The sequence below is a fragment of the Gopherus evgoodei genome, chromosome 1 (assembly GCF_007399415.2).
Source record: "Gopherus evgoodei ecotype Sinaloan lineage chromosome 1, rGopEvg1_v1.p, whole genome shotgun sequence".
Taxonomy (NCBI): domain Eukaryota; kingdom Metazoa; phylum Chordata; order Testudines; family Testudinidae; genus Gopherus; species Gopherus evgoodei.
The window spans coordinates 242,687,258-242,713,054 of record NC_044322.1 but is presented as its reverse complement, the minus strand read 5'-3'; the positions used below and the strand labels follow the sequence as shown (position 1 = coordinate 242,713,054).

Genomic DNA, 25,797 nt, shown 5'->3' with positions numbered 1-25,797 from the left:
TTAATACCTCTGCAATCATAGGACAAAGGAAGGTTGGGGGTTAGATTTTTGTAATAAGCCATAAATCCAAGTATCTTCAAAGTCTATGATTTTTAGTGTTCAGCAAAGTTATCAGGCTCATCTTATGAAGGTGTTGTGCAGGTTTCCTTTGAGGATGAGGACTGAAAGGTCCAATATGGAGTGACTGTTTTATGCAGAAGTGTCCACCCGCAGGTGATATGGTATTTGTCTTTTATCATTTTTCTATGTTAATTCATTTGACAGCATACTGAATATCTTGTTGTATGTAAAGTAAATAAGGTTTTTAAAATGTTTAAGAAGCATCATTTAAAATTAAATTAAAATGCAGAGCCCCCTGGACTGGTGGGCAGGACCCAGGCAGTGTGAGTGCCACAGAAAATCAACTCCTGTGCCATAGGTTGCCTCCCCCTGGCTTAAAACAAGCCCAGGCAAAACTCCCCAGGAACAGAGGGGCAGCTCACATCTCCTCAGGGCACGTATGGGACAAACGCAGCCCAGTCTCACAAGAACAAAGGACACTGACCTAAGCAGCTGCAAAGGATCTGTTGGACTCTCCAGTGAGTCACCCCTGCCCCTGCCCTTGGTCTGTTTGGGACTGCAATGAGGTAATACCCACCTGACCCTGAAGGGACGGGGGTAAAGCCAAGTGGGAAGAAAGAACATGATAAAAGGGAGACATTTGCCATGCTGGCTCTCTCTTCACCTCCATCTATAGACACCATCACCAGGCAACTGAAGTGCTGATCAAAGTGGAGGGCCTGGCTGAAGGGCAGCCAGCCAGCCTGTGATGAGACGCGTGTAAGTTTGTAAGGGCACTGAAAGTGTTAAGATCAGCTTAGAATGAGTTTTGCTTTTATTTCATTTGACCAAATCTGACTTCTTATGCTTTGATTTATAATCACAAAAAAATCAATCTTTTGGAGTTAATAAATTTGTTTATTCTACCTGAAGCAGGGCATTTCGTTTGAAGCCTGTCAGAGACTCCCCTGGGGATAACAAGCCTGGTACATATCAATTTCTTTGTTAAACTTACAAACTCATATTAGCTTGCAGCATCCAGCAAGCATAACTGGACACTGGAAGACACAGATTCCTAGGGTTGTTTCTGGGACTGGAGATATTGGGTAGTGTGATTTGGTTGCACAATCCAAGCAGCAGCTGGCTAAAAGAGCCCACTCACATAGTTCAGAGCACTTTACATGTCGGAGGCTGTGCGTGAACAGCCCAGGAGTGGGGGGTCTCACAGCAGAGCAGGGTAACACTGGCTCCCAGAGTCGAGGACTGGAGTGACCTACCAGATCACCAGTCCATATCACACCAGGGGAACATCACAGATGGATAAAAACTGACTGGATCTTCTGGGGTTTACTTCTGTGGCACCCACAAGCAGAGATACCGCTCACGGCCTGGCATTTCATGGGCCCTAGGGGCAGCGAGGCTCTTTTGCTACCTGCGCTATTAGCATGCGGGAGGCTTAGGGACAGCAGGGCTAGAGCCGAGCTCTCTCTGCCAAAGAGCACTGGGAAGGGTACCCAAGCGGGGACCCCGGGGAGCAGATATGGAAACATCCTTCCCCACCCTTCACTTGGCCTTGCCGCATCCCACCCTCCGCACCGGCTCGCGTTAGCGTCCCGGAGGCGGAGCCGTGTGATGTTCAATCGATGATGCGGCGTTCAAGCACATCGCCTGTCTACCCAACAGTGTTAGCCCGAGCCTACCTCACGGCCTATCGACGATTCGGTACTCGACACCATCTAGTCCGTACGTAGGGAGGCCGCCATTTTGGTTTAGAGGAGGAGCGGCCCCTTCGCTACTCCTTTCTGCGGAGCACGCCGGGAGGAGGCGAAGGTGAGCGGTGTCTCGGCATCATACAACGGTGCGAAGAAAAAACCTTCAATAACCGTTGGGCGCGATTAGCAGGTTCTCTTTTAGTATCACCCAGCAACGCAGGCGCATGCGCCCGGAAGACGACTTTTTCTCCCAATCGGTCTGCTTAGAACATTGGCGCATGCGCGCGGTTCCATGAATTCCCCCCCACCATGCGCATGGGCGCTCCGAATGGTGGGGAGTGAGGGAGTTGCGTACCGTTGCCCAGCTTCGCGCATGCGCACGTCGTTCCCTTACCGTTCCTTGGGACACAAACAGGCTGCTGTTGTTGTTTTCTCCTTGCAGCTGGGGGCAGGAAGATGCCGGGGAAGTTGAAAGTCAAGATCGTGGCTGGGCGCCATTTGCCAGTGATGGACCGAGCCAGTGACCTGACTGATGCCTTCGTGGAGGTGTGGGGGAAGGGCAAGGGCGCGGGCTGCTGTTGATCTCTGGGGCGGGGCGGGGTCGTGCCTCGTGCCTCCCACCCCAAGGCCACGCGCCTGTGCAGAGCTGGAGGTCTCCATCTCCAAGCACTCGCTGCTGGATTCACCTTGCCCAGTGCTGCGCCCTCCACCCCAGCACGGTCACACCTCGGTGTTTCTCCCTGTGCATAGGGCACCAACCTGGTGAAGCACGGTTGTCGCAGCTCCCACCCCACCCACTGCTGTGTCATGCGAGTGGTGCCCTAGTGTGTCACCAACTGGTGAAGCTCCAGTTCAGTCTGTTGATGCCCCAGTGGGCCACAGCGTTTTGTTGTCATGCAGTCAGTGTATCACCCCACATGGATGTTGTGATGTGTTTTCCCCGTGTCACACTGAAAGATGTGATGATTTTGTGAGTCCTGAAAGTTTTTTGTTGTCTGTTTAAAAAATGTGCAAGTTTGGCTGCAGGATGAGGCTGTTGAATTCAGGATGGCCCTGGACCAGAGGGAATGGACTGACATCTCTGCCTAATCTTTTGGCTTTAATATACTGATCTGAATAGTGGCTTTAGAAATGGGTTTGTAGGGTTCTAGGCCTCCTGTCTTCTCAGTAGTTTCTAGGTTAGTAAGAAGATTTGTTCTTTTAACTGTCAGCCTTAGGGGATAGCTCAGTGGTTTGAGCATTGGCCTGCTAAACCAAGGTTGTGCGGTCAATCCTTTAGGGGGCCATTTAGGAAACGGGAGTAAAAATCTGTCTGGGGATTGGTCCTGCTTTGAGCAGGAGGTTGGACTAGATGACCTCCTGAGGTCCCTTCCAGCCCTATTATTCTAACTCTAAATGCAGTCTGAAAGGCATGTTGTGTATGCTTTCTGGCTCATGTGTAAGGCTAAGATTTAGGCATGGATATTGTTAGTCCTTGTCAGGTCACGGACAATAAACAAAAATTCATGGTCCGTGATCAGTCTATGACTTGTACTATAAATATGCCTGACTAAATTTTTGATGCTCCTAGGGTGCTGCTGTTCTGAGAGGGTCCTTGTGGCACCTTAAAGACTAACAAATTTATTTGGGCATAAGCTTTCGTGGGCTAGAACCCACTTCATCAGATGTATGAAGTAAAAGATACAGGAGAAGGTATAAATGCCTGAAAGGATGTGGGTTTCTTTACCAAATGTTAAATCAGTCTAATGAGATAAATCAATTAACAGCAGGATACCAAGGGAGAAGAAATAACTTTTGAAGTGGTAAGAGAGTGGCCCATTACAGACAGTTGTCAAGAAGGTGTGAGTAACAGTAGAGAGAAATTAGTACTGGGGAAATGAAGTTTAGGTTTTGTAATAACCCAGCCACTCCCAGTCTTTATTCAGGCCTAATCTGATGGTATTTGCCTTCATGGATCTCTTTGCAGTCTTTGGGCCATAAGACCTGATTCAATATGGTGCTTAAAAAGTGCCTAAAGTTAGATATTTGCTTTAGTATCTGTTGAATCAGGGCCTTAAATTAATACTAGAGGAAAAAAATGAAAATCTTTTTTACTTCATTACAATGGTCTTTATGGACTTGTTCAGTTATATTGTTTAACTCTTTTAAATCTATGAAATTATTTTTACTTTTATAGTTTGTTAGTTTCACTTTTTAGTTCCTAGTGCTGCAATGTTTGAGTATGATTAATTTATGAGCAACTATTTCTATGGGAGTTTAAAACGGTTTGTGAAACATTATTGTTGGTTTTATACAAGCCTGTTTTTGCCAAATATTGGGACAAATTCACATTAGTGTTCCTTTCACTTAGTGGAGAGTCTTATATGTTTTATGATATTCCCTAGTAACAATAATTTCATTAAATTTCATTTTCAACAAGAAAGGTAGGAAAAAAAATACTACATATATTGAACTTAGCAAACTTAATAATGTTGCTGAAAGCTTTTAGTTTTCTTTTTAATAATTGTATTCTTTAGTGCTTGGTTTTGTGATGTCAGTGTACAGTTGATGCTAGTCTTCTGTTTTTAATTTCTCTGAAGATTTGAATTAATAAAGCGAAAAACCTGGAGCTATTGCTATTCCTTGTGCTCACTTTACAAATTACTTAGACTTTGCAAGCAGAGCTTTTAAAGACTTTTTTGTGGCTGTTTGGTGTGTTTTCTTCAGCAGATGAACTTGTACACTTTGTGTTACTACAAAGCTGTGCAATTAACTACTTGTATGCATCTATGTGGTACATCCATTTTAATTGATAGAAAATTGATTTAAGGTTTCACTGCTCAATCTTACATTTTCTTAGAACCATAGCTTTAGTTATTTTAAAACTTGTTTTAGAAGTATTTTCTGTTTTCAGACAAAGCCTATGCCACTCACTAAGTCTTTTAGTTGAGGGTATGGCTACACTTGAAACTTCAAAGCGCTGCCGCGGCAGCGCTTTGAAGTGCGAGTGTGGTCGCAGCGCCAGTGCTGGGAGAGAGCTCTCCCAGCGCTGCACGTACTCCACATCCTCTGCGGGTGTAGCTTGCAGCTCTGGGAGCCGTGCTCCCAGCGCTGCGGAACTGTTTACACTGAGGCTTTACAGCGGTGTTTTCACACCCCTGAGCGCGAAAGTTGCAGCGCTGTAAAGCGCCAGTGTAGCCATGGCCTGAGTCTTATCTTCCTGTGAGCTTTGAATTGACAGACCCTGCATCCCCCTTACCCCGCCCATGAAGCCCCATTGATAGGCGTATGGGTTTGTCTCTACAGAGCTGACTGTGGGAACAAGACCCAGTGTTGTGATACTGCATTTATTTACAACTACTGTACTATCAAACAAAATTAGTTTTGAGTTGCCATATAGAAAATGTAGTAACAATATGCTGCGCTTTTTTTGGTTTTCATACAAACATTTCACACAGAGATATAGGAAGAGCAGTTTAGAGCTTTCACAGTGAAGATGAGCAGTTTGAATTAGATGTAGACAACATTGTAAAACCACTGAGTGATTGAATTGTAAGTGATGACAGAGTGGTGGAAGAGGAAGATGAGTTTAGCAGTGGCCTATTGCAGTGGTTCTCAAAGCTGGTCCGCTGCTTGTTCAAGGAAAGCCCCTGGCTGGCTGGGCCAGTTTGTTTACCTGCCATGTCCACAGGTTTGGCCCCACCCTCGTCTCGCGCCGCTTCCCACAGCCCCCATTGGCCTGGAGTGGCGAACCGCGGCAAGTGGGAGCCATGATTGGCCGAACCTGCGGACGTGGCAGGTAAACAAACCGGCCAGGTCCTCCAGGGGCTTTCCCTGAACAAGTGGCAGACCGGCTTTGAGAACTACTGGCCTATTGGATAGACAGGGAGGGGACAAATGAGTCATGTAAACTAAGGCAGTGGTTCTCAAACTTTTTTTCCTCGGACCATTTGAAACTTGTCGAGGCTCTCGGCGGACCACTTAATGATCTTTCCAAATATTGTTTGTACTGTTAGCTAACTATTGTAAAGCGCTTTGGATAAAAGCTTATAGTTTTTTTGTTCTACAAATAAAAGCACACAACTCATATTTTAATATTAGCTGTCTTACCTTTCTAATGCGATGGATGTGCCCCTCTCACCCCCACTGCAGCAGCCCCTGAGCTGGGGCTTGGAAGGAGGGGGAGATCTTTCCCCTGCCACAGCAGCCACAGAGCTGAAGTTGGGAAGGAAGGCCGTCTCTCTTTGACAGATGCAGCCCTGGAGTTGGGGAAAGTCGCCTCTTTCTCTGGCCACCGCAGCCCTGCATGTCCCATATGCCCTCCACCCCCTTGTCTCATCCACTGCCCCCTCCCATCTACCCCTATTCCCCCCAAGGCCACCTCAGCTTACATGTGCGTCTTCTCCAGGGTCCAGGCACCTAATTAATGGAGCCATGCCTGCACGGCTCCACTAATTAGGTGGATGGCCAGCGTGCACCTTAGAGGGAACTATCCACGGACCCCTGAATGGAGCTAGCAGACCACTGGTGGTCTGCAGACCACAGTCTGAGAACCTCTGAACTAAGGAATAGGAGGTTGTAGTAATTCAGGCAGGAGATTCCCAAGACATGAATGATGGTTTTGGCGGTAGAGATAGAATTTGAAGAACTTCTAGAAGAAGAAATGAAGATTTATCAATAGCCTTGAAAGGCAGGAGGAGGAAGGAGAGAAAGGAGTTGAAGATGGCATTGGGGTGGTTGCTTTTTGATATAGAAAGGATGGTGTAATTATTTGCTGTGATGGAGAAAGGAGTGGGGTAAGGGCTTTGAGGGAAGTGGATTCTTTCTTTGCCATGTTTAATTTGTGTGGGTGGGCATCTAGGAAGAAATGTCAGTGAACTCATGGGAAGAAGCCATGAGTAGGGAGGTAGATATGGCAGTTGCCAATGGAAAAAATGGTGACTAAAATCACAAGAGCAGATATTATTTAAAAATAAGAAAATATACTTAACAGTTAAACACAGCAGTTTGGAATAACAAAATAACCAATGTGACAACTGATATTCAGAGTTTCAGTTCAGTGTGACTTAAAACAGCTGAATTATAAACTCCTGAAAAAAATTGGCACTATATCATTAAACCACACTGTTAGTAAACTGAAGCTGCAGTAATCAGTAGAAATATAGAGAATATTAGTTTACATTCCAGTGATAGGTATTTTACAAATATCTTGCATCCTCATGTCCATGGTTGCCCTTTGTCCCTGTTTTTTGGGATAATTAGTATTATGGACAGGTGAATGCTGTCTGAAAAGCCAGTTATAATGTCTCTTACTCCTGTGACTTTTGTGTTGGATTGTGATTGTATCAGGAGTATAGTTCCAGAGTAATCACTTTTAATTATTTTGGAAAATAGGTTTGTGGAGATAATATATTTACATCCAGCATAAGGGTGGATTTGATTTACTTCACTAGTCAGAAAGACTCGATTTAGTCATGGATTTCTACACAAAAGTGCATTCTTATTGGTTGTTATAACCTTAATACATATTCTTCACAATTCAAAGATAGATGTAGGTTTCATTTTTATAAGGTACACACTATACATTTTTAAAGTGATTTATTTTGAAAACTTTTCAGATTAGTTTTACAGCTGTATCAGAAAATGAATGATTGTTTGGATATTTCATTTACCAAAGGTAATTGAAGCAGGTATTTATGAAGTCATTGGGATGTGAACTATCTCCAGTTCAACAGGTTAATCGTTAATATTTGGAGGATTTTCTTACCATGCTGTATTAGGAGGAGAACATCACCAGACAGACATTTACATTGTTTTATTTAACTAAAAGAACAACGTTATGTATTCTGGATTTTTTTCTACAACAGCAAACATACAATATTTTAACAAAACAAGCATATGAATTTTTGACTTTAGTAAAACATTCAGGTTTTTTAAAATCAGGTTTGTTTTTGTTTTGAACTAAAATAGTTAATTTTTATTTTAAAAAAATCATTTAAATTGACTGTCATCCAGGTCAACATGAGAAATGTAAAATATTTAGTCGTCTTCACCTTCATTTTCCTGTTTGTTCATAATCTGGAAAAGAAAAACAAACTTTCCTGCTTTTTCAGGTCCCAAATGACTTCTCAATTTGGAATGAATTAGTCCAAAGGAAGAAAATATTCTTTCTATACTGGCAGAAGAAGCTACTGCTGTAAAAAGTGAGATTACCACTTCAACAGTCTCTGAATCCAAGCGCTTAAGTGACTTCCATCAGCTCACTGGTGTGACTTCCTTTAAAACATCATCAGCAAACATATATTTCTTGAATGGTTCTCCCTTAGCTCCGAAGTTTATTATAGTTGGCATTATGGAGGGATGATTGCTGGATGTCCATGTTGTAGCCCACTCCTCTACTTCAGCAGTTAAGGTTTGAGCCTACTATCGAGTATTGAGAATATTTGCAAGAAAATGAGCTGGAGATAGTGCTTGTCCCATTCGTTTTTTTTTAATGCAAGTAATTTAACTCTGTCATTGCATATTTCTCTTTCTAAGATCTCACTCAGTTCCTTCCAAATTTCAACAGCATCAGCAATAAAAGAGCTATTTCCCTGCATTTTGTTCAAGGCTACAGAAATAGGCTTCAGGGTACTTAGCTTATGTTCAACATTTCTCTTAAGCCCAGTGTTGAGAACTTTGTCTGTGACAGTGCCATCGGGATACATTTGCAGCATCGTCTGTGATCAAGGAGTGTACTAGACATTTGAATTGTTTTTCACAGTTTGTTACAGTTTTTACTGCTACTTCTTGTCAGTATTCTGCTGTGTGTGCATTTCCTGATGTATCAATTGTTTCTGTAAGGAAGACATTCCCTTCTTCCATTGTCACACAAGCACATATAACAGGATCATTGTGGACATTGCTCCACCCATCAAGATTCAGGTTAACAATTTCACACTCTAGACCAGGGGTCGGCAACTGTTCAGAAGTAGAGTCTTCATTTATTCACTCTAATTTAAGGTTTCACGTGCCAGTAATACATTTTAACCTTTTTAGAAGGTCTCTTTATATAAGCCTATAATATATAACTAAACTATTATTGTATGTAAAGCAAATAAGGTTCCAAAATATTTAAGAAGCTTCATTTAAAATTAAATTAAAATGCAGAGCCCTCCGGACCAGTGGCCAGGACCTGGGCAGTGTGAGTGCCACTGAAAATCAGCAGGTTGTCTACCCCTGTTCTAGACCTTTTGCACACTGTTCAATTTCTCTTTCATACACTTTATCCAGCAATTTGCCTGCAACATCTGCTCTGCTGGGTGGACTTTATCCTCGTCTTAATGACCGAGCCATGTTAATGAAATGTGGGTTCTCAATCATAGGGAAAGGAGAGTTTGTTGCATAAACAAACTGGGCAATTTTTTCATCAATTAACTCTTTTTTTAATCTGCTGGTTCTTATCACAAATTTATCTATGGTTGTTTCTGGATGGTGGAAATCTTTTTTTCTTTTTGCTACAGTTGACATACTGTGGCTATATGACGTACATGATGTGACTGAAACACTATCATTGGCAGATAACACTGAAACTATAGAATATGATGGTGATCTTGAAGGTGGATAGTCTTCAGAATCCTGTATGTTGAGGATGGATTCTCCTAAAGAAAATAAGTCAGTGCATTTATTTAATTATTATTACCATACTGCTCATTTAGTATTACTCATTGCATTCACTGACACTCAGTACTACTTTAAAGGTGAAATAGTAAAAGGAAGATCTGCCTATTTCAGCTATTTATTTTTTTATCACAGCTGCATCTAAAATGATAGTACCATAGAGTAACAACTATATATTTTGCTCAAACATGAGAATTCAAGAATAGTCCAGAAGGAAGACAGGCAGTCCTTAAGAAAGAATATGAAATTAAAAAGTTTACCAACCTGAAGATCTTGGATGTTCAGACATGTTCCCTTCATTGTCTTCAACGTAGCTTCCTCCTGAGAAGGAATACTTCTCATGATGTTGCTTCATTGGGGCAACGAGGTCTTGCATTTCTTTGTTGCACTGTTTGCATTTTGCATGCATGCTTCTCTTACCATAGGTAGAGGACCGTCATTAAAATATTCCCAAACTGGGTCTCTTTTTACGGCCTGTTACCATTAATGGTTTTCTCTTCTAGTGAGAGAATGGTATGGTAGATCTCAAATCAATGAAGGCTATGCTCAGAAAGACCTCGAGATTCCTGGAATATGCTGCTCAAACAGTTTCACTTTTGTTTCTATTGCCTGTCCCTCCCTTCTCACATTTATCTCCAGACTTCTTCACCTTGTCCAGATCTATTCCTCCCCAACAATCTCCTAGTTACTGAACTTTTTGAAACTTTGCACTTTTAGAGAGAGGTAAGGGATTGACTCCGTGTACACAAATTTGCAGAGGGACAATAGCGTTGAGGTCTGTTATTTTTCACCTCTTTATATTATTTATTTATCTAAAAACATTTTTGCTGTTAACAAGAATGTTATCTCTGGAGACACAAATCCACAGTTTGAGAACTGCAAAACTAAGCATCTTTGATGCTATCTTCTAGACCAGAGGTGGGCCATATCCGGCCTGCGGGAATGTCATGCCCAGCCCCCGAGCTCCTGGCCCGGGAGGCTCGCCCTCAGCCCCTCCCCTGCAGCCTCAACTCGCTCGCTCTTCTCCCGGTGCAGTGCTCTGGGCGGTAGGGCTGTGAGCTCCTGGGGCAGCACAGCTGCAGAGCCCGGCCTGACCCGCTGCTCTGTGCTGCACGGTGGTGGCGGCATGGCTTGTCTCCAGCCGGGCGGTGCGGCTGTAGCACCACCAGCCACCGGAGCTCTAGGCAGCGCGGTAAGGGGACACGGAGCGGGGGGGGGGGGGGGGAGTTGGATAGAGGGCAGGGGAGTTTGGGGTGGTGGGTGGGGTAGGAGTGTGGATAGGAGTCGGGGCAGTGGGGGGAACAGGGGGTTGAATGGAGGCAGGGGCCCTGGGGGACAGTCAGGAAGAGGGGGGGTTGGATGACGCTGCAGGGGGCAGTCAGGGGCAGGGGTCCTGGGAGGGGGCAGTCAGGAAGGAGGGAGGGTTGGATGGGGCGGCAGGGGGCAGTCAGGGGTTTGATGGGGCAGGGGTTTGCGGGGGGCCGTCAGGAATGAGAGGAGGGTTTGGGTGGGGTGACAGTGTTGTGTTTCAGTTGAGTAACAAAGCCTCCTTTGTTTTAAAAATGCTGTGTGGCGCCACTGTGAATATTTCCTGCGGTGCATTAGTTCTTGAAGAGGGTACAAGTTGTTAACCAGGAGTCTGTCTAAACTGGACTGTCTGGGAAGAGCTCATGGTGTGAAGCAGTAGCCCCGAGGCTCAGTATTGGAGTCAGTGAGGCTGCATGGCCTACTGTGAAGAAAGAGTGAGATGCCTTGGGGCTCTGACACACTAAAGGGGTTCCTCCAAAAGACTGTTTAAAAGCTGAGGTACAGCGCAGATCCTGTGGATCTGTTTCAGTAGCTAACTAGGAATATACTTGGGAATAAATTACTAAGTACTAATAAATGATATTCTTTTATTTGTCGTTGAATCTTTGCTTGTATTTTTAGGTAAAATTTGGAAATACCACATTTAAGACAGATGTGTACCCCAAATCCCTCAATCCTCAGTGGAACTCAGAATGGTTTAAATTTGAGGTAAGTCTTTTTGTAAAATTTCATCTGTGTATATTTTATATGGATATTTGATTTGGAATGTTTTAGTCAAATAATTCTGGTCTCAAAATAAAATGTGCGCATTTGGGAGTCAAAGTATTGTAAAAATAGTTGCTAATATAGAAACTTCTCCTGCAAACACTTCTTAAGGTAGTCCTCACTTTCAGGAACTGTCCCATTGACTTCATTGAGAGTTTTTGTGTAAATACAGGTTTGCAGGATTGGCTCCTTGGATTTTTAGCAGTTGAACTGAGCATTATGCCGTTGATACTGTAGTTCTAGAAATCGGTGAAGTTGAAATAGGAAAACAAATTGTAAGATACTAATTAAATAGGCTTCTTTCAAGTATCCACATAGTTAAAAATGCAATAAACAGGAAGATTTTAATCTGAATATGAAAGTGAGTTTGCTTTTGGAATATGTTTGATTTACTAACATTATAGTGAAAGAAGCAGGCAATTACCTATCTTCTGTATTATTTCTTTATCAGGCATCACATTTTAAAAAGTTACACAATTATAAAACATTGTAATGTTGGGGCCTGATTGCATAAAGTACTGAATTTTCCCCACTATTTATCAAGCACCCTCAACTATCATTGTCTTCAAAAGTTGCTATAAGCACTCAGTACTTTTCAGTAGGTCTTCATCAACTCGCAGAACCATGCCAGTTTACTTTAAGCTGAATACAGCAGCATCATAGTTGGCTTTTGACATTCTGCTCTGAATAAAACACTTGTGTTGCATTCTTGTTATTTCAGTAATGCCAAAATAAAAAGAGAAAACATGATTACACTTGAATGGCATAGCGAATGGTATTTAACTGTTTAAAAAATGATTACCCTGTTTTATGTCCAGCTTACTGAGTTTTTCTGTAGGATGCATAGAAAGCCTTTTACTTACTTACTTACCAACCACTAACCAGTTCAAAAATGCAAAAATGCTATGTAAAATCAGAACATCAGTACACATTTTTATCTTTATCATGGTATGTAGTTAGCTGTTGTAGTTGAAGGTGTGAGAATTCTTATTTACGTTATTGATGCTTCTGTCAAAAATAATTTTTTGGGGTAAAGGGAGTGTGTGGAGACTATTAATAAAAATGATTAAATGATAGTTTTAAAAGTGTGCGTGATTCATGCCTTGTCTGCCTGTGGCTCTGATGTCCTTTAGTAATGTGGTCACTTTGGGGAGAGAAGAATCCATAAGTGTATTGTTTGTATACAAGACGCAATAGTTACAAATTTTATGTGTAAACATATTTTATATAACTCAACTCTCATACTTTTGTTTTCCTCAATTGTTTTCCTGCAAAGTTTCCTTGTGTTGATTAAATACTGAAGTTTTATGTATTTCTAGGTAGATGATGAAGACCTACAAGATGAGCCCCTGCAGATCACGGTTCTTGATCATGACACCTACAGTGCTAATGATGCCATTGGCAAAGTGTACATTGATATTGATCCTTTGCTCTATAGTGAGGCAGCTACAGTTATCTCTGGATGGTTTCCAATTTATGATACCATACATGGTAAGCCTTATTAACTTTTTTAAAAAGGAAATTGTTTTAGACATAGTTTCTTTGAAAGGTGGAATATCTTCTTTTTAAAGATGTCTTCAACAAGTTTGTAATATCCTAGCATTGCTGTCTGAAGTGCTGCTCCTTTTGACATAATTTGAGACACAGTTCCTGTGTAGTCTTTACAGTCTGGTAAGTAAATATATGATTTAAAACCAATGACAAATTACATTGTAGGATACTTTTCTTTTCCTTTTTTTATTGCAATAACAATTATACAGTACAGCTGAGATGTCTCAGATTATGTCACAGGAATTTATTATTGGAAGATAGCATCTGGCAGAATGTCCTTCATGAAATTTCAGAAAAGCGAACAAATTGACAGAAAATTATTTAAATGGTCACCACTAAGGTAGTTAATGCTTAAAAAATCAACAAGAACAACAACCCAACCCCCCCCCCCCCCAAAAAAAAAAACAAAAACCCAAACCTTTGCAATTGCCAGGCCATTGCTGAAAACGTGTATTTTTAAGAGGGCTATCTGTTGTGTGTTCCTTCTGGTATGTTTGGACAAGCTTTATTTGGGATGAAGGGAGAGGAAGTGACAAATTTTCAACAGAAAGTACAGCATGAAATTCCCCTTTCCCTACAAAAAGTATCTTTCTAGTCCTTCATGTATCTGTTGAAAATATTTTAAAATTGGATTGAAATGGAAGTTAATAGGAATTTTGCCATTGATTTCAGTGTAGCCAGGATTCCACTCCAGGAACAGAATGTAAGCATAGACTGTAGAGTTTTTTGTATAATGTTCTGTTTTGTTTTGTTTTGTTTTTGTTTTGTTTTAACTACTTTAATAAGTTTTACATGATTGTCAATTTACAGCCAATTATTGTTCTCCACCAAAAATTGATTATATGAAAAGAACTGGTTTTGGAGATTACTGATGTAAAAGTCTGATACACAGTATATCACTGCTTTACACTGGAAAATAAGCAAAAGGCTGAGTTAGATTATAACAGTGAAAATGTAATGGAGTTCAGATAGATGTGTGTGCATTGGTGTGCCAAGCCTAGCGTTGTGAGTTCAATCCTTGAGGGGGCCATTTAGGGGTTTGGGGATCTAGTTAGGGATTGGTCCTGCTTTGAGCAGGGGGTTGGACTGGATGACCTCCTGAGGTCCCTTCCAACCTTGATATTCTATGATGTCTAGATTTGTGGTCATCGTGAATATGTGAAGAAAAATATATGAAGATGCTATTATGATGGATGTTCTGTCTGTACCAGTGTAGACATAGTGACTTCTGAGAGAATTGGGTCAGGAGGCCCGATAGCAAGAAGATCCCATTCAGTCTTTTACATCTAGTGTTTTTGTTCACTGTTTTGATACGGTGATGTCTTCAGCACGTGAAAAGCTATAGTGATGTGAAGTGGTATCGCACAAAATGATTTTATTAGTCAAGAAAAAAATTAATAAGAATGAGGAACAGCTCAAGATTGTGAACCTAGGCACTGTAGGTAGGAAGAGAAAAGAAATCAAAGCTGATGATTGTACACTGAAGAAATATAGCTTTAATAAAAATGTTATATTATGGCTAAAAAATTAATCTTTGTTTGAAAAACAAATTGCCAAAATAATAGTTCTTTTCATGTTCAAGTGTTGCAAAAATATTAACTAATTTTTAAAAGCAGCAAAGAATCCTGTGGCACCTTACAGACTGACAGACGTTTTGGAGCATGAGCTTTCATGGGTGAATACCCACTTTGTCAGATGCATCTGACGAAGTGGGTATTCACCCACGACAGCTCATGCTCCAAAACGTCTGTTAGTCTGTAAGGTGCCACAGGATTCTTTGCTGCTTTTACAGATCCAGACTAACACGGCTACCCCTCTGATACTTAACTAATTTTTAGTACACCATTGTGAGTAGGTGTTATAATTTTGAAATGAATACTGGGTACATTGACTAGAATGGACTGTGGAGAATATTTCTATTATGGTCTTGAGGCCATTTTTGAGAGGAAAATTCTAATATGGGGTTTGAAAACATTGTAACAGAAGTATTTACTTCCAGTTCTTTAGAGAAAAAATATATTAATATTTTGATTCGTTATGGAATATACCTAACTTGAATATATTTGACATTTTAATTATTAGTTTTGAATAGTTGAGAAGATTTTATTCTTTCTATTTCTTCTTTCTGATATAAATTTCACCTTCCACCCCTTTTTTATGGACAGGTATCCGTGGGGAGATCAATGTGGTAGTGAAAGTAGACCTCTTCAATGATTTAAACCGTTTTAGGCAGTCATCCTGTGGAGTCAAATTTTTTTGCAGTGAGTAAATAAATAAATCAGTAAATTGTTTTGTGTGGCAATGTGTTTGGTTTTTTTTTTAAATATAAAATACTGGACAGCTGAGAAATTAAATATTCCCAAATTAAAATTAGTGTCTCTTCTAAATAATAGTATGGATTTATCATTGTTAATTGAGTCTTGTGCTCTGTTATTTGTATCTTCTTTGGAGGTAACGTTTCTTGAGGAGAGGAAATGCAAAGTGCATTTTTTTTCCTTCCATCAGTCAGAAAAAGATGTTGTTTTTCTTCAATAAAATATTTATTCACAGTAGTGACACAAATCATGGTGTATTTGCAGTGAAGCTGTGAAAATATGTAGTTTTCATCATCCTCTTATCTTATCCTCTAATTGTTAAAATGTTTATTTTCTGATAGAATGAACCACAGCAGATTTTGACTAGCCAAGTACCAGGTCATTTATGTATCAACAAACTGATTTATGGCTTGATACAAATCCTGCTGAAACCAGTAGAGAGTGGAAAACTCATTATCTGCAATTATCTTTGTATCAGGGCCCTTATTTGATCTATTGTATAAAGCCCCAATTCAGCAAAGCTTTAAGTCGATGTGAGTTAAGCACAGGCTTAAATGTTTTACTGATTTGGGGCCTAATAGTCCAGTGAAATCCCAAGACACATTTTGAGGCCCAGATAGTCCTTGGTACAAGTCTATGTGATATGCCAAAACTAGTGAAAAATAGAATTTTGAGCAGCTGCAGGTGTGTGTCATTCTTTTCACGGCTCCTTTTATATCTTTCTAGTTTCTGTTCTCTTTCCCCATTCCTCAACTCTCCTTCAAGGCCCAGTCCACATCGCACTAAAGCCAGTGGCAAAACAAAAAGTCTAATTTGAGTTCAAAATTGCATTACTGTTTGGTTATATAAGACCATCTGCAGCAGACCATTTCTTTTTTAAGCAACTCCTTTAAAGTATCTCAAATTAATTTATCCATCTAATATTTTTTTCTGGTTACTTAAGATGCATACATTCTCAGCAAAGCCTGTTTGTGAATATGTGCATGTAATGTTACTTTGTGTGCATATTCATAGGTGTACTATTGAAAGAGCCTTATGAATATATATGTTGAAACAAGGGTACAACTTCAGGCAGTAATTCCAGCATGCACCAGTAAGATTCTTAGTAAAACTCTTTAGGTATGCTCTAAAATCTGTTTTGAAGAGAATCACTCAGATGGCTATCTAGGTGTATTTTTCTTTTATAATTCCCATTTAAATACTTCACTTCTAGACTTATATATTACATATTTATGTATCTTTTCAACAGCCACATCTATTCCAAAGTGTTATAGAGCTGTAGTAATTCATGGATTTGTGGAAGAGCTGGTTGTTAATGAAGACCCCGAATACCAATGGATAGACCGAATCCGTACACCAAGGGCATCAAATGAGGCTAGACAGAGACTTATTTCACTAATGTCAGGTATTAATAAATAAATTCAACCTGTAATATTGATTTGCTGCTATTTTTTAAAGTCTATAGTTATTTATTAATTATTAAGGGAGAAGATGTGTATATTTAAGTTTTATTTTAGGTGTAATTTATTGACCTCTATCAGTGACAGTCACCGATGGCCATGCCCACTGTCGGTTCTGCCTTGGTGAGAGCCATGTGCCAGACTATTGCTCAGTTTGTCGGTCATTCTCAGTGAGGAAAGGGAAGTCCCAGGAACACCTGTTCAAAGCTATACCTCCCTGAACAATCCATGAGGGGAACTGAAGACACCAAAGAGAGAAGATCCTATTTCTAGAAGATCTGACTCTGCTGAGTCTCTGTCAGCCTGTGCCCCATCAACTGGCATGCACCTCCCAAGGTCATTATTGACGGAAGATCTTTGACCCCACCAGACAAAGACCCAGCATTGAAAACCATCTTGGTATTGGCTACCACCGTGGCACCAAAGTCTGGTACCATCTTCTCTTGGCAAGGGGAGTATGACCATTGTGGAAAAATCATTGCTTACAATTCCTTTCTTTCCATAGGGAGAGAGCTAAACCTTTGTTATGCATGGAACAAAGTGCTAAGTCCGCTCACCAAATAGGGGAAAATGATGCCTACTAGTTTTCTGGTTTGGTACTGAAGAAGCCTATATAGGCCAAATTCAACACCCATGCCTGAAAATACCACTAACCAGCAAATGTTGGTACCAACATTGACATCGGTACTATCAATGGAATCCCTAGTGGTACCTCCTGATTCTAGGTTGGAGAAGTTAGCCACATCCCTGGCACTGTTGTCTGCACCAAGGTCTCCACTCTTCGCACTGGTGCATATTTCTGACCTCAGGACTGAAGTCACCTCATAGGAGGAGTCACCACCTCTCCCTGATGTCCATTCTTCATCTGGGATACACCCTTTCTCCGCCATCCAGTAAGGAGCTTTCTCCCCTCACATCACACAGGATACCTCCGCTGATCAGAGTAATTTTAAAGTTCCAGTGCATCCATCTACAACATGGCAATAGCCTGATCATGCCCATCTCAACCAATTTTACCAATATACCACTTTGGCACTATTCGGAACATTGGAGACCTCCTTTGGAGCAATCCAGGAGATGATCTCATTCCTATCATTCAAGCCCCTTTGGCATCTACTTCCAGGTTATGTATGTGAGTGACCGGCAAAGTGATGATGTCCATGGTGGTTGAAAAAGAAGTGGGGGAGGGGAAGGGATTGGGGCAGAAGATCAAGAGCTTTGTTTCATTTACGTTGAGCTTGAGCTGCTGACTAGATATCCATGAGGAGATATCAGAGAGACCAACTGAGATTTTTAGTTTGGATAGAAGACAAGAAAAATAGAGATTTTAGACTTTATAGGGGCTGTAATTGGTGCAAAATCATGGAAGGCATATTTTCCCAAGGATAGATTTCTCTCTCCTTAGAGGATAATCACCATAATCAAATCAAATCCAATTACAGTAAGAAACTGCCTCAGACTTCTAGACCACACATCTACTTGCTTGTACGCAATCCCACTTGTCAGACTTAACCAACATTCCTTACAAGGTTGGCTAAAGTCAGTATCTCACCCTGCAAGGCATCAAATGTGCATACCAGTTGTGGTCCTAGCTCTCATCTTATCAGTACTGAACAAGTGGGTAGATCCTAAGAATGTCCTTCATCACCTCGCTACTATAAAAAAAAGTGATCATAGATGGATCAGATTCCAGTTGGGGCACCTATTGAAGACCTAACCACCAAAAATCTTTGATTATATTCTGCATTTAATAAACTCTGGACTCTCATTCAGTACCATCAAAGTCCACCTTGCAAAACTCTTGACATACCACCCTGTCATACAGTCATGCTCAGCTTTTTCCCCCAACACCATGGTTCTGAACTTCTAACTGGGTTTCTGCACACCTTCCCACCAGTGAGAGAGCCTTCTCCAACCTGGGATATCACAGACAACAACATCTCTAAGAACCACAGTTGTTATTAGATGAATAACAGTTTTAAATTACTGTCACTCATGTCTTTCCTCACCCTTTCCACTTCATTTTTCTGTTTGCCACTTACTATGTCATTTTAAATTTAAATTGTACTCTCTTCAGAACAGGGGTAATGTCTTCACTTGTTTGTGAGGGGCACAGCACATTTTGAGATACCAGAAAAGTAATATTGTGATAAGACTAATACATGTCTGCACAGTGTTTTTTTGTACATGTGATTGATACATATAAAGAGGCAGTGTGTGCAGCATTAGAATAGAAAAGGCACTTAGTGGGGATCTAATCAGTGTTGGTCAAATTGTAATTGTGTCCTGTTTGCTTTTTTAAAATGTAAACTACATTGTGGGTGAATATATGAATAAATCAGTCTTTTACCTGTTAGGATATGGCTCATGTCCAGTTTCTGATTAGAGCTGGTTTGATGATTTCAATTCGTTTCCTCTGGGATGACCATTTATGTCATAAAACGACCATGTATCATTTGGTACTGTTGGAATTTCAAAGGTCATTTTGGATTGCCCAGCCAAGTGAAAGTCCTTCTCAAAAAGTCAAATGTAGCTAATGAGGTGTGAAAACATAGGACTAAACTGTTTGCTTAGTGGTGGTCTTTGGCATGGCGGTGGTGTAAAACAGCACATAATAGTAGCAGTCCGTATTGCATAATGTTTCATAGTGCCATCAACAAGCTACGTGCTATAATGTATGTGGTTCAGATGTACTACTAATAAGATCACAGAATTAAGAGCCTTCAATTTGCAGGAGAAGATTGTGGCCATGTTTATGGTATAGTCATGTGGGATGTTATCTATTAGCCAGTTTTCCTACCCGGAAATTATTACAAATATGAAGAGGGTCAGATCCACAGAAGACAATAAGAAACATTCTCTTTAACACATTTGCCCTAAATCTAAGTGAGATGTCAGTTAACTTGTATTTATTTTTTGTAGGTGAACTTCAAAGGAAGATTGGCTTGAAGGTACTTGAAATGAGAGGGAATGCAGTTGTTGGTTACTTGCAGTGTTTTGATTTGGAGGGAGAATCTGGACTAGTAGTACGAGCCATAGGAACAGTCTGTACCTTGGATAAAATAAGTAACACAGCATTCTTACCTGCATGTAATTCCCCATCTAAAGAAATGAAGGAGTAAGTATGAGTTAATAGATTGTGATGAAGTGAATTTCATTTCTTTTCATATTCATTCAGTTTTACATATCCAGTGTGTTTTCCCAGCGTTTATTTCTCCTTTACTGTTTTTTCTTGTCCGTAACTTGGTTTATGTTCTGCAATTTTGAGAAGATGGACATTAGATGTTGCAGCAGTAAATCTTGGCGAGAGATGTTTTTCTATTAATTCCATAACTCTTGCATTTGTGCAGTCATAGCACTGCACATTCCCGTCTTGTGAGCCGCCAACCTCTAGCTGGTAAATAGTTTGCACATGCAAATAACCTATTTTTTGTTCATGGGGATCTTTCACAATACTGTGCATTTCTTAAGGGATTTCTATTTTTAGCACTTTGAGTGTCTTTGCTGTATATTCATGTAAGAAAAGAAAAGTATATTTGAGTTCAGATAGTTGAGTGGCTCAGGAGATGCAAGGACATCCTTGAAGTCTTTTAATCATTTTAGTCTTTTGTTTTTCTTTGTAAGCAAAACAAATTGTACACTGACTGAAAAAGGTTTCATGATGAGGAGCGTGGCCTATTTCCAGTTGTTCACTTTGGCTAAGTCAGCACAACACAGTTTGAATTCAAATTTTTAACAGGAACAAATCAAATAAAATTAGGAAAATTCCAGTGTCATTATTCTGAGTGGAAGCATTTACAGTCCTCAGTTGCCACTGTGAATATATCAGTTTATTTGTTATGGCATCTTATGTATATTTTACACAATTACTAGATGAAAAATAGAGTACAAAAAAGTATACTTCTGTGTCACATGTCCAGATATATATTGTTCATTTGAATTAGGTCATTTTATTTTAGCACACTAGTCTTGTAATTATTATAATGCAATCAGAGCAGTTTGTATGAGGCAGCAACAGTACCACTGTAAAACTTCCCCGGCAGTGGGATACAGTTCTTGGTCTTATTTAGAATTATTAATTTAATTTGTATTGACTTGTGAAACATACAACCATCATCACAGAGCTTCTGGGCATATTAACAACATTAAAAACACAATTAAAAACTACACACTGGCTGCAATAGCTAGCAATTTAAACATCACCCATAAATCAGCAGTATTCAGTCTTGAACAGACGACAAAAAACATTATCTTAACCCATGTATGTGCAAGGTTGTTTAGCAACTTGCATGCTGGATTTTGATAAGATTGTCTTAACCAATCTGTATGGTCCTGCCCAGAAGTGTGAATGGGTTTCAAGACCAGCAGATTCTGCTCACATCTTGTTATTCTCTTTATTAACCTTAGCCTTTAATGCCAAAGATTCAATAATATGTTAACAAGTTAATACTTAGCTGTTCCCCTGCTCCTTTTGATTTCATCTTGACTCTTGCATGCTAGGAATTATAACTCTTAGAATCTGCTTAAAGAATAAGAGATCTCCGCTAACTAGCACTCCCTGAAATCATTTTTAACATAACTTTGCAATCTGTTGTATGTATTGTTTTCTTTTCTTCCACCTTGGCTGCAAATTCTCTCAGGTCTCCGCTGGTTCATCCGCCAAGCCATGGATGCCGCTCGACTCACAACAGCCCAATTCACACTGCTTCTGGCTCACGACTTACCCAGAACTTCTCTCTGTCTGTTCCCACTCTCATCTACACTGGTACGAGACTACTCAGACTCAGGAGCTGGGGAGAGGCAGGCCACAGGCACAGTGGTCGCAAAGTGCAGGCAGGCAGGCAGTGTAGGCAGGTACCACCCATCTTTTCTCCCTCTTTTTCTCACTGGGAGTCCTTCTGCTGTCAATGGAGAACTACTGCTATGTTCAGCTGCTGAAACAAACTCAGTAGTACTTGGAAGAGTGTGCGTTTCCTCAAAGTCTCTTCCACAGAGCTATACTTTTCATTTCCTTTAACTACTTGAGATTACCTTTAAAAAAAAAAAAAAAAAAAAAAAAAAAAAAAAACCTCGCAAAAATCATGCATCTGAGTTTAGTAACATCCATCAGGTACAGTTTATAAGTCTTTCTTACTAGTCATAATAGGAAACCATGATTGGGCTTCAAATTGCTTTCAAGTGTAATCCAAGTGTTACCTGAATTTTTAAAGCGTTAGGAAGGGTTTGTGTCGCTTTGTGGAAAAGACAGTACTGGAGAACAGGTAAGGTAATCTGCACAAAGCTGACATGTTTGTCAATACAATACAATACAATTCCTTAAGGTTTTTCTCTTTGCTTTGTTTTTAGCTGTGAGCACACTTCTGATGCTATGGGATAAGGAAACATTTTTTTTTCTTAAAATGTGTATGTATATGTAAATATACGTGTGTGTGTGTGTGTGTGTGTGTGTGTGTGTATATATATATATAATTTTTTTTATATATATATATATATAAACACAAATATAGTTTGAGATCATTTTTTCTTTAATAATCTAACTCCACAAGCATTGTGGAGTTGAACAATTTTTTTTAAAGCCACCTATTTTGAGTTTTATTTTCTTTTGCATGTATACTTTTTCCCCCCCCTTGGTCTGACATTTCATGTCTTTTATTTGGTTTAACTGTTTTAGTGTGGATAATCAGCATCTATCTGTAGAATGCTGAGTGGGTAAACATCATTTCTTTGCCTTTGGCCTCATCCCCAGCAACACACTTAAGGAATAACTGCTGGCCCTACCCCAACCCCATCCTGGTGTTCGGATCATGCTGCTGTCAGCCAGGTCCTTTGGCACAGGATTACTGAATATGTTTCCACCTTCTTCTGGCAGGATTCCTTTCAATGAAGATCCCAATCCCAATACTCATTCATCAGGACCCTCCACCCCTCTGAAAAACCAAACCTATTCCTTTTCACCTTCCAAGTCCTACAGTCGACAGTCCTCTTCTTCTGACACAGATTTGAGTTTGACACCCAAAACTGGTAAGGTGCTTCCACCCACTCTTATTTTTTTTGTTAATTTGTATTTCTGTTTTATCTTTTCATTCAAACCCTTTTTCCTTTTTGGCATGTAAGTTATCAAAATGATGTGGAAATTGGATATTTCAAATAGCTCCATTAAAGCATGAAAGCATTTGCATAGTGCACTGATTTACTGTACTTTTGTTTTCCAAAGCTTTATAACCATACCATATAGGCAATTTAAGAGTAGCATTTATAATATAACCATTTAGAAGCATCTCAAAATGTTATAAAGAGAGTCCTAAGGAATTGTCTTTTTCTTTTAATTTCCTCCACTTCAGATTATAAATTATGGGGGTACATTTTCACCATAACATAATGGGAAAATGAGTGATCAGGTCCTACTAGTATATGTGATTTTTCTAAGACTAATCTCTGCTGAAAATGCATCCATATTTTTGTGTAGATTCCACATGTCTGTATGCAGATTGATTCTAGAAATACAATTGCTAGCGTCTACTGAACTTCTTCAGGGTTATGGAAATGGCTGTGGTAAATCAAGTATACTCTGTTGTGTAATTTTTTAAAAATAGTTTTAAAGGTTATTAAAGAATACCTTTTTAAAAGCTTAAACATTTTCTCAACTGGCTTTTCACAATTTAATTGGATGCTGATTCCTCCCTCCACCCCCTTAATTCCTTATGGAGCCCAACAAACAATAATACTGTAGGCCCATGTATAAAAGTGTGGCTGCTGTTTTAAATGTTTTTTCTAAATATAATGTTTAAAAATAGTATTTGAATCTGAGAATGTTCCCATCTCCCTAATCATGACAGTTTTAAAGTATGTTACATTTTTGGACTCAGTTATTGTACTTGACGGGTGTCTCAGGAATACTTCAGATTCAAGATTTACACATGGAAATAGGTTGTCAAGAGTTAATTTTTCAAACTTAATCCAAAAGCTTAAAAATAAGAAGCTATCAAATTGCAACTTTCCCTCTTCATTTTTTTTTTAAAAACCTTTTTGTCTTTTCTTTCTTTCTTATCTTTTGTGTAAATAGTGATTATGTCTTGTGGACAACCTAGGGTGACCATTTATGTTTTAAAGAAATTGAGAGCAAGTGTATTTAAAAAACAAACAGGCCAATGTTTATTTTTAAGAGATACCACCCCGCAGATTCATATATTTGTATTATTAAATTCCTGATGATTGTTTGAAAACATACATGTTGTCTGATTAAGTTCCAGGATAGGTTGCCATCTTACTAGACATCGCAGAGGAGAGTGATAATAGTCTGCAGTGAAATTGAGACATTTCTGCAGTAGCTACATTAGATTCTGATCCTGCACCATGATCTGGATGGATGGACTGTTTGCACCTACACTGAGCCCCATTGAGACAATGGACTCTGTGTGGACACGAGTGCATCTGTGTAGATCAGATTGCAAGATAGGGGCCTTTGTGGTGGGGAATTTCCTGATATGTCGAGGAAGCTGGGCCATCTTCATCAGCTTCAGTTTTTTGTTTTCAAAGTTAAGCTAGTAGCAGTCAGAAGAACAGCCATGCTGGGTCAGACCAAAGGTCTATCCATCCCAATATCCTGTCTTCTGACAATGGCCAATGCCAGGTGCTCCAGAGGGAATGAACAGAACAGGTAATCATCAAGTGAGCCATCCCCTGTCACCCATTCCCAGCTTTTGGCAAACAGAGGCTGGGGACACCATCCCTGCCCATCCTGGCTAATAGCCATTGATGGACCTATCCTCCATGAACCAATCTAGTTCTTTTTTGAACTCTATTGGCCTTCACTACGTCCTCTGGCGAAGAGTTTCAGAGACTGACTGTGTATTGTGTGAAAAAGTACTTCCTTTTGTTTGTTTTAAATCTGCAGCCTATTAATTTCATTTGGTGACCCCAGTCATTTTTATTTGCTAGGGCAGTATTATGTAGCTGCTATCTTTTGGCAATATGTTCAGCTCTCTGTTGCCAAAATGTGTCCTAATCAGAAGGCTTGCTTGTTATGTCTAAAAATTTTACATACACACTGAATTTTGAAAAAATAATCACTTAACAACATAATATATAATATGTTTGAGTCACGTTTCACCTTGATTTTTGTGGCTCTTCAGCTATAGTTGTTCTGAGAGGAAAGCATCATAATCACTTTATAGTTAGAATTAATTCAGGGATATAACTATAAAATATCCTTAATTAATTAAGAATTAGTCATCAACAGAAGGAGAGGGAATACTAGTGAATGATATAAATTGTGTTAAATATTTTCTTCATGCAGGTGGCAGTTCTAAACAGACTTTACCAAACATATTTGTGGTGTTTTAAAATAAAAAAGATAGCATTGTTTTCAAGGATGGCACTAGCATTTTCTTAAGGTTCTATAATCTAAATTAACAACTCATACTTAGGACACGAACTGTTACAGGATTCTTGGCTCATCAACCATGATTAAAGCTTTGTCCCTATAAAGGATACTATTTAAAAAAAAAAAACAAATTGAGACTTACACTAACTTGGTTTAATTTTTCTTTTACTGCTTTATAAAATAAGTTCGGTCACTGTTTACTAAAGTAAGTGTAGTATGGCTGAGATGATGTGGCTCTAGTTTTACTTAATGAAACCTGTTCTTACAGATTATTTTAATAAAGTTATGTTTGGCCTTGTCTCTCAGTTTTTTGGGGAGTTTTGCTTAGTAGAGGGTGTCTTAGTGTCAGAGCTCTTTATTCTAGTGCAAGGGCCGGCAACTTCTGGCACGCGGCTCCCCAGGGTAAGTGCCCTGGCGGGCCAGGCCAATGGGGGCGCAGGAAGCAGCGCGGGCAAACTATGTGCTGGCCGCAGCTTTCCGCTGCCCCCGTTGGCCTGGGACAGCAAACCGCGGCCAGTGGGAGCTGCGATCGGCCGTACCTGCGGAGGTGGCAGGTAAACAAACTGACCTGGCCCGCCAGGTTGCTTACTGTGGCGAGCCATGTGTCAGATGTTCTAGTGCATGAC

The 25,797-nt window shown here is 40.1% G+C and overlaps 1 protein-coding gene across 1 annotated transcript in view; it reads left to right on the top strand.

Annotated features, from left to right (window-relative positions):
* The first annotated feature begins 1,949 nt into the window (after positions 1-1,949).
* C2CD5 (C2 calcium dependent domain containing 5) overlaps positions 1,950-25,797 on the top strand; it is a 126,899-nt gene continuing 103,051 nt past the window's right edge. The window contains 7 exon segments of the mRNA XM_030541432.1: positions 1,950-2,297; positions 11,319-11,405; positions 12,782-12,953; positions 15,179-15,274; positions 16,578-16,733; positions 19,711-19,906; positions 22,658-22,809. Coding sequence (XP_030397292.1) covers positions 2,208-2,297; positions 11,319-11,405; positions 12,782-12,953; positions 15,179-15,274; positions 16,578-16,733; positions 19,711-19,906; positions 22,658-22,809 — 949 coding nt within the window. The 5' untranslated portion in view covers positions 1,950-2,207.